The sequence below is a fragment of the Bison bison genome, unplaced genomic scaffold, assembly GCF_000754665.1.
Source record: "Bison bison bison isolate TAMUID 2011002044 unplaced genomic scaffold, Bison_UMD1.0 scf7180017864299, whole genome shotgun sequence".
Classification (NCBI taxonomy): domain Eukaryota; kingdom Metazoa; phylum Chordata; class Mammalia; order Artiodactyla; family Bovidae; genus Bison; species Bison bison.
In genome coordinates this window covers 1,160,195-1,170,007 of record NW_011494871.1, presented here as the reverse complement: position 1 = coordinate 1,170,007, position 9,813 = coordinate 1,160,195, and the positions used below count along the sequence as shown (strand labels likewise).

The 9,813-nt window shown below is 44.3% G+C and overlaps 1 protein-coding gene across 1 annotated transcript in view; it reads left to right on the top strand.

Moving 5' to 3' along the window:
- The first annotated feature begins 1,750 nt into the window (after positions 1–1,750).
- The window catches only part of MICU2 (mitochondrial calcium uptake 2), an 88,501-nt gene continuing 80,438 nt past the window's right edge, over positions 1,751–9,813 (top strand). The window contains exon 1 of the mRNA XM_010851244.1: positions 1,751–1,946. Within this exon, the coding sequence (XP_010849546.1) occupies positions 1,751–1,946 (196 nt within the window). The remainder of the gene's footprint in view (positions 1,947–9,813) is intronic.

Below are 9,813 nucleotides of genomic sequence, written 5' to 3'. Positions count from 1 at the left end.
TGCTTCTTCACCCCAAAACTACACACACACACATACGTACAAACGCCATCTCGTACCCTGAATCCACTTCAGATATAGAAATCGCTGCAGGAAACCAGGATCCTCGCAGCCCCTTCTGTTTGGAGAACAACAGCAAGAAATTGGTTCCTCGGGGAATTTTCCCCAACAACCATGACGTTACAAGCACTTTATCAACTCAGGCAAAGTGTCTTAAACAGCACGTGTTTAACAAGTGGGAAACCGCAAGTTGTGTTTCAAACCAGAAATTGGTGCTCTGTGCTCACTTTCTCTAAACTCTGCAAAGAAAAGAATAAACCCAGTCAATAGAAAACTCTTAAATCAGGTGAAATCTGTTTTTCTTCCTTCTACTCCTTAAAAGCTAGAAGTCAGCAAAACGACCCAACCAAGGTAGAGAAGGCACATTTTGGGACCCAGCACAGGAAGGCCAGTACTCAAAATGCCCCCCCAATTTTCGCACCTGCAACTATTTTCAAGCTCAATGATAGAAGTAAAATTGGTCACTTGTGAGCTGAACTCAGCACTGGCTCCTTATTTTGACTGCATCAGAATCATCTTCTAGTGAAATTATATTTTGCAAGCAATTTTTGTGTCTGCATGCAAGGGCTGAAATGAACCACTGCAAAAACAACAACAACTGCTCTCCTTAAAACTTAGTAAAACACAAAACGTGTTTGTCATTTTCTCCCCTCCTTACTTTTCTAAGATGATAAATTAACACTTGCCACACATGCAGAATCAAAAACAGCTAAAATAAATTCAAAGTCTCACATGTTTTGTTTTCCCAAAAAAAAAGGTCTGGGTTTAAGTCTATCAGTTATGCTTAAGAAAAATTCCTGTGATGAAAATGACCCAGCTTATCTCCAAATCCACTCAGAGAAAAATATTGTCTTATTTTTTTCTGAGTTTTTGTGTTTAAAAATAGTCTGCAATTCCCGCAACTCCTGTCTTTCTGCACAGAGGAAGTTGTATATGTGTCCATGTTACCACAAGCTTACCAAGGTCTTAAGTGCAATAAAGATAAATGAATGAACTCACTTAGAGAAAGTGCCCGTGACTAGACCCCAAGGGGCTCATATGGGGAGGAATTGGGGCGGGCACATGAGACACCCAGGATGCAGAGTTTAGGGGAGCCCTGGGGAGCTGGCCCTGCCCTGGAGGGACCCCAAGCAGGAGGCTAGCTTTCTCCCTCCCCTGAGTCTGGGTCACTCTGGAGTCCTCAAGGATGAGGAGACCAGGCAGGGATGGTCCTTCTCACAGACTGTGGCCCTCACAGCCAGAACTGGAAGCCCCCATGCACCCCCTCCTGCTGTTTAACCTGTGACGCTGAACTGGGCGAGTCCTTTGAGTAGGAGCCCTCCCTCCCTGTCCACTGTTCCAGGGAAATGTGGGTGAAGGTGGGGGGCTCTGTGCTGGTTGGAGGTGCAGAGATGTCTTTGCACTCTGAAGGCAGAACTTGGGAGTCATGTTCACGGGGCCAGACAGGCTGGGTGCGTCTGTCTGGACCCCAGCTCTCAGGGGAGCAGCCCCCGGGGCTCACCGGCTCTCCGGCCCACGGGCATTGTTGCGGTTAGCGGGGCCGCGGCGGGCGGTGGCGAGAACTGCCCTGGCAGTGGGGCCAGGCCCGCTCATGTGGAAGGGCAGCCGCGCTCATTCCCAGGCCCCCCGGCCATTAGGGAGCGAAGCAGCTCATTAGAGGTCCTCCCCTCTCAACGCCAATTACCCCCAGATAATGACGGCCCGGCCACTCTCTGCCTGCCCGTCCTCTCGGCTGGCGCATCCTCACCCAGGCCTGGCCTCCCCCCACCAGCCTGGGAACTCGGCCCCCAGCTGGTCTCTGTCCAGTGCTGGTCGGAAGGCGGGTGGGGTGCCCCCCCAGAGCCGGCTGGTAGAGGCGCCCCGGTCGTCCTCTTCCAGAGGAGCCGGCTGTGAGTGGCAGAGGTTGCCATGTTTCTTCTCATTGCAGAAAACACTACAGAAGAAAAAGCCAGCCTGAGCCCCTCCCCATGGCATATTAGTTTAGGAGTAAAAGGAATGACTGGAAAAGGAAATGGTGACCCCTTCCAGTGTTCTTGCCGGGGAAATCCCATGGACAGAGGCCAGGCTACAGCCCCCCAGGGTCGCAAGAGTGGGACATGACTTAGTGACTAAACTGACACTACCAAAAGGAGCGGCAGGGAAGCCAGGAACGAGAGAGGGAAACACTTCCCATGAAAGCAGAAAACAGCCTGAATCTGTTCAGAAGCTGCCTCTTCACCAGGGACTGCCTCTGGACTGAGGCCCTGGGCTCGGGCGCTGCTGTGCACATACTTTTGTCTGCTATCACCAAGCTTAACTTGCTCCTCACTCTCTGACCTGCGTACTTCACTATCTGTGCTGCAAATTCACATCGAGTTTGAAAGCCACGACTTTTTTGTTTGTTGTGTTGTTGTTGTTCAATTGCTCAGTCATGTCCAACTCTTTGCAACCCCATGAACTTCAGCACACCAGGCTCCCCTGTCCTCCACTATCTCTTGGAGCTTGCTCAAGAGTTGGTGATGCTATCCAACCATCTCATCCTCTGTCATTCTCTGCTTCTCCTGCCCTCAATCTTTCCCAGCATCAGGGTCTTTTCCAGTGAGTTGGCTTTTCACATCAGGTGACCAAAGTTGTTGTTTGTTTTTTAATTTATTTATTTTTAATTGGAGCACAACTGCTTTACAATATTGTGTTGGTTTCTGCACACACATCAAGATGAATCAGCCATAAGTGTACATATGTCGCCTCCCTCTTGAACCTCCCTCCCACCTCCTACCTCGTCCCACCCCTCTAGGTTGTCACAGAGCACCAGGTTTGAGTGTCTTGCATCATACAGCAAATTCCCACTGGCTGTCTGTTTTACATATGGTAGTGTATATGTTTCCACACTACTCTTTCAATTCATCCCAGGTTCTCCTTCCCCTGCTGTGTCCACACATCTGTTCTCTATGTCTGTGTCTCCACTGCTGTCCTGCAGAGAGATTCATCAGTACCATCTTTCTAGAGTCCACATATATGCATTAATATACAATATTTGTTTTTCTCTTCTTGACTTACTTCAATCTGTATAATAGGCTCTAGGTTCATCCACCTAGTTAGAACTGACTCAAATGTGTTCTTTTTTATGCCTAAGTAATATTCCATTGTACATATGTACCATAACTTCTTTATCCATTCATCTGTCAATAGACACCTGGATGAAAGCCACGATCTTTAATTTCCAGCTTTCTGGCCACGTCAAGCAGTTTGTGTTTGATCACCTGTGCCCTCACCTGCAGCTCCTGCCTTATATCTGGTGCCACTGAGAAATGTCACATGACTCACATCTGACCCTGTTAAGGGAATGTCTCCAGGGCTGTCACTGTCATGAGAAAATGGATCATCCCATTGTTTCACTATCTTAAATGAATCCACTTGTTTTCTCTGTCATGTCAATACTCTTTCAAAGACTCAGCAGCACATTTTAGAAACTGTTATTTTACGGGCAGATCTGGTTCACGGGAACTGATGAAGGGGGTGTCTTCAAAGATCATCCAAACAGCACGGAGTCCATCCTTTAGAGGGACACGGATGGTCAGGAGAGGCAGAGCCCACGCTTCCTGATGTCCTAAACTAACATCCCAGAGTCCCAGTGGAAAAAAGTCACAACTGTTTGTATAGTAACAGAACTACCGAAAACGACACAAAATCAGCTGTGCAAACGGCCAAAGCTAAGACTCTCTTCGGTTTATTCTGTGACAGGGTGAGAATGTAAATGGTGGTTTCCAGGTGGAAAATGAATCCAAAGAATGTAGGCGCCCCCTTGTGGACAGAGCCATCAGTGCCCTTCAGGTGCCTCGTTTACATCACTGTGTGTGGGTTCAGTCGCATCTGAGCGACCCCGTAGTCTGTAGCCTGACAGGCTCCTCTGTCCCTGAGATTCTCCAGGCAAGAACACTGGAGTGCCATGCCCTTCTCCAAGGGATCTTCCAGACCCAGGGGTTGAACCCATGTATCTTACCTCTCCTGAATTGCAGATGGGTTCTTTACCACTGAGCCTTCGGGGAAGCCCTGTTTACATTAGAAGTGTTAGTTGCTCAGTCATGTCCGACTCTTTGTGATTCCCTTCTCCAGGGGATCTTCCCAACCCAGGGATTGAACCCGGGTTTCTTGTATTGCAGGCAGATTCTTTACCGTCTGAGACACCAGGAACACCTAGGGCCTAAATGGCAGGTAAGTTTCCCAAGATCTTCACCTTCGTAATTACTGCTCAGATGAACATGCACCCTCTAGGCAAGAACATCAGAGCTTCGTATGCTATGTAATCAGGGTCCTTGACCCCAAAAGTCTCCCTAGCAGACCCACTGTGGGTCTCCCGAGCCCCAAGTGCTAGTGGCTCTGTGGCTGTCCCCCTCTCAGGGCACTCAGGGCTTCCCCGGTGGCTCAGTGGTTAAGAACCTACTCTGCAGTGCATAGGACACTGGTTCCATCCCTGGTCCGAGAAGATCCCACATGCCACGGGGCAACTAAGCCCGTGCACCACAACTACTGAGCCTGTGCTCTAGAGCCCAGGAGCTGCAGGTACTGAAACCAGTGGGCCCTAGAGCCCGTGCTCTACATCGAGAGAAGCCACCGCAATGAGAAGCCCACGGACCACGACTAGAGAGTAGCCTCCTCTCTCTGCAACGAGAGAAAGCACAGCAACGAAGACCCAGCGCAGCCAAATATAAAAATGTTTTAATAAATAAAATTTTTAAAAATGAGAGCTTGTGATAAATGAAAAATACACTTTCTTAAAAAAATCCACCCAAGTCAAATGCACTTGGATGGAGGCATGAGGAGGTGACAGAGGTTAGCAGCGACACCTGAACTGAAAGGGAAGCAGGGTCCCTCAGTGGCAGCTGAACCCACAGTGGCCTGGCCGGCGGGGAGGAGTGGGGGCCAGGACACACCTGGCCTCTCCTTTCTGTCTGTGGGATCCAAGCTGAGGACCTGCCTACCACATGGCCCAGAAAAACGATTTTTTATCATCTGTCAAGGCAGGAGACACACCTATGGCCACCGTCCGTTTAGAGAAGCTGTGTGCATGTTGTACAAGAATCCATCCATTAAGACAGATAAGAAAACAAGGAGAGTTGAAGGTAGGGAAGAAGTAAACAGGACTTCAGTCGTTAACACCCTAACACAACAGGCTTTGCGTTTGCTAGTCTGTGTGTAGAATGCAAAAGTATTAAAGCCTGGTAACGCGATGGTGTTTGGTTTTTTGTCTCTTTTCTTTTTCTTTTTTTTTTTAAGTGAACTTTTTATCTAGAGGGAAGTCCCTACTGAGGAGTCGGTAAGTCTGGACTAGTGCAAGAGCAGTATAGAAACATCCAATCTCTGGGCTCATATTACTTCCTTTGTAAAATTAGAGGGTTAATTTAAAATTTTCCAAGGCTTCTTCCAAATCTAAAATTATATACTGCCTCTAACAACTCAACAAAAATTTTCAATTTCCATCTTTTATTATTCTTAACTCTAGTTTTGTATATCCATTATTCTGCCTCATTTTTATGGCATGTACATGAGTGAGCCATGATCCTACCAAAAATGACTCAGTTGGGGGAGAGTCAGCTCTGAAAAGACAGTAAATCAGTAACGTGGTTCCTCAACCTTCTCCCAGGTTGGGGAGAGCACAGCCCCAGGGTGAGGGAGGACAACTGGATCAGACTCTGCTAGGCTCCTAGCCTCAGCCCCACTGCATCCAGTTTAACGATGTGTACTCCTCCGGCCGCTGGGACGCATGAAAGGTCTCACACCCAGAGCATCCTGCCAGCTGTGTGAAGCCACTTGTATCGGCCATTACTACCCACACTAGTTCTAAGGAAAAGCTTTTTCTTCTTCTTAGTATACAAGGCTTACCAGGTGGCTCTGTGGTAAAGAATGTGTCTTGCCTGCCAATGCAAGAGACACAGGAAAACGTGGGTTCAGTCCCTGGGCGGGGAAGATCCCCTGGAGGAGAAAATGGCAACTCACTCCAGTATTCTTGCCTGGAGAATCCCATGGACAGAGGAGCCTGGCAGACTACAGTCCATGAGGTCATAAAAGGTCAGACATGACTTAGCAACTGAGCACCCGAATACAGTCAGCATATAACAAATTTGCATAACAAAATTTATCGTTAAAAAAGAGTTTTTGAAATTTTCTGCTCAATGAGTCTTTCAGAAATAAAATTAACTTCCAGAGAATTCAAACATTTCTATCATTATACATAAAGGACAAATGGGTCTTTTTCTCGTATCATTAGTACAAATATTAGAAGAATGATAATACCTTTTCCTCTATTCAGATAGCACCTCTTTTCCCAAGGAGTTCAATGTGTTTCTCAAAAGTATTTTCTTTAAATGTCTTGACTACAGGAAATAATCTTAGTTACATACTCTTTGTCATCTCCAGTATCATTTTTAAAAGCATCACATTTTAAGATAGACTTTACTATTAATTATTACTATTAACAATAATAATGCTAATTATGATCATTAGCCCTTGGCAGCTGCTCACACGGAGAAACTAAAGACTCAATGAGCTTCTTCGAGTTTAGCGTTTCCGTGAAACATATAATTTTGAAATACTGAAAATAGATTTAAACACTAGTAATTCTGTATTTGTGTCCTTAATAGTGACGTAATAGATTTCTTTCCTACTTAGTTTTTTCCAGCTGCATACATAGCAATTACCCAAAACTCTGTAATTCACGTTAGACTTAGATCCAGAGACCCCAATAAATCTTTCTGGAGTTTGGAGTAAAATATATCAATTAACATTGTTAAACCTGACGTGATTTATTATGCTTCTTCATTAAGCTTATTTGAGAGCCTAGAGACAAATATATATGTGTGTATGTATGTATATGCATTTTTATGTATATATGTATGTGTGTATAAGTATGTATATATCTATATATATATATGTATATGTAGATGTGTGTGCATTCTCAGTCACTCAGTCATGTATGATTCTTTGCAACCCTATGGACTGTAAAATTCTCCAAGTGAGGCTTCAACAGTACGTGAACCAAGAACTTTCAGATGTTCAAGCTGGATTTAGAAAAGGCAGAAAAACCAAAAATCAAATTGCCAACATCCGTTGGATCATACAGAAAGCAAGAGAGTTTTAGAAAAATATCTACTCTGCTTTATTGACAATGTCAAAGCCTTTGACTGTGTGAATCACAACCACCTGTGGAAAATTCTTCAAGAAATGGGAATATCAGACCATTTTACCTGCCTCCTGAGAAATCTGTATGCAGGTCAAGAAGCAACAGTTAGAACAGGACATGGAACAACAGACTGATCCCAAATTGGGAAAGGAGTACGTTAAGGCTGTGTATTGTCACCGTGTTTACTAACTTACATGCAGAGTGTCGGTGGTGGTGGTTTAGTCCCTAAGTTGTGTCCGACTCTTTCGATCCCATAGACTGTAGCCCATCAGGCTTCTCTGTCCATGGAATTCTCCAGGCAAGAATACTGGAGTGGGTTGCCATTTCCTTCTCCAGGGGATCTTCCTGACTCAGGAATTGAACCTGGGTCTCCTGCACTGCAGGCAGATGATTTACTAACTGAGCTATGAGGGAAGTTCCCATATGAAGAGTACATCATGTGAAATGCTGGGCTGGATGAAGCGCAAGCTGGAATCAAGATTGCTGGGAGAAATATCAATAACCTCAGATACGCAGATGACACCACCCTTATAGCAGAAAGTAAAGAGGAATTGAAGAGCCTCTTGATGAAAGTGAAAGAGGAGAGTGAAAAAGTTGGCTTAAAACTCAACATTCAGAAAACTAAGATCATGGCATCTTGTTCCCTCACTTCATGGCAAATAGATGGGGAAACAATGGAAACAGTGACAGATTCTATTTTCTTGGGCTCCAAAATCACTGCAGATGGTTACTGCAGCCATGAAATTAAGACGCTTGCTCCTTGGAAGAAAAGCTGTGACCAACCTAGACAGCATATTAAAAAGCAGAGGCATTACTTTACCAACAAAGGTCCGTCTAGTCAAAGCTATGGTTTTTCCAGTGGTCATGTATGGATATGAGAGTTGGGCCATAAAGAAAGCTGAACCCTGAAGAACTGATGCTTTTGAACTGTGGTGATGGAGAAGACTCTTGAGAGTCCCTTGGACAACACGGAGATCCAACCAGTCGATCCTAGAGGAAATCAGTCCTGAATATTCATTGGAAGGACTGATGCTAAAGCTGAAACTCAGATACTTTGGCCACTGATGGGAAGAGCTGACTCCTTAGAAAAGACCCTGATGCTGGGAAGGATTGAAGACAGGAGGAGAAGGAGACAACAGTGGATGAGATGGTTGGGATGGCATCACCGACTCAATGAACATGAGTTTGAGCAAGCTCTGAGAGTTAATGATGGACAGAGAAGCCTGGCATGCTGCAGTCCATGGGGTCGCAAAGAGTCAGACACGACTGAGCGACTGAACTGAACTGAACTGGGCTGTAGCCCACCAGGCTCCTCTGTCCATGGGATTCTCCAGGCAAGAATACTGGAGTGGGTTGCCATTTTCTACTCCAGGAAATCTTCCTGACCCAGGGTTCAAACCCATGTCTCCTGCTTTTCCTTCATTGGCAGGGAGATTCTTTACCACTGAGTCACATAGAAATCCCAGTATTAAGGATACATGATGATAAGGTTCAGCGTACCAACAAATTATTCCAATTTCAAAACTTATACCGCTCAAAATGTAAAAAGCAAATATTGCTAGGACTCCAGGAAGAAAGTAAAACTACAATCACACGATGTATATGCAAAGTAGAGAGATTTCAACATATCCTTCTCAAACAAGACATGTCAAGTAAACAAAAATAAAAACAATAGCAACTATAGCTATGGAAGAATTTGGGCACAACAAACAAGCATGACTTATCAACAGATGTAGGATGGATTTAATAATTAAAAAATAAACATTCTCCTCAAGCACAAATGGAACATTTACAAAAAGTAATATAAAGCAAGCCTTTACATTTTACAGAAATAACATATAAGCCACATTTGCTAAAGAATACAATGGGTTAACAAAAGAAAAAAAAAGTCCCTCTATTTGGAAATTAAAGACTTCTGAAAATGGGTCAAAGAAGATACCATAATGGAATTTTTTTAATGTTTATAAATAAATAATAGAAATACCATATTTGAGAACCTCCTGGGATATAGCAAAGGCAGTAATTCATGAAAATTTAAAGACTTAAATGCTTATTTTAGAAAAGAATGAAGACTGAAATTTAAGTGTACACTTCAGTTAGTAAAAAGGGAAAAATAGAAATGAAACAAAGGAGAAAGAAGGAAAAATAAAACAGCAAAATAAATATCAACTTAAAAATAGGAAAACACAGAGGATAACAAAGAAATTGTCCTCTTATCCAATTATCTAAATCGGTGGCTTTCAAACTTCAATTTGCAAGAGATCATGTGGAGGGCTTGTTAAAATGTGGGCTGTTCAGAATTATCCCCACAGTTTATGAGTCAGTAGGTCCGGGAGGGGCCCAAGACTCCACATTTCTAACAGACTCCCAGGTGGTGGTGGTGCTGCTTGTCCGGGGACCAAGCTTTAAGAATCACCGATCTGAGTTAATGTCTTGAAATCCTAACCAAAATAACTGTAAAAGCACTTTTAATTCCACTTATTGAAGACAAATTGCACATACACATATATCTTCTCTCCCTTCTGAGACTCTGCTAAAAGGTAAACCCAGGTAAAAGGCAAAAGATTTATACAATCTGAAGAGAGACTGAGTGAGATGTA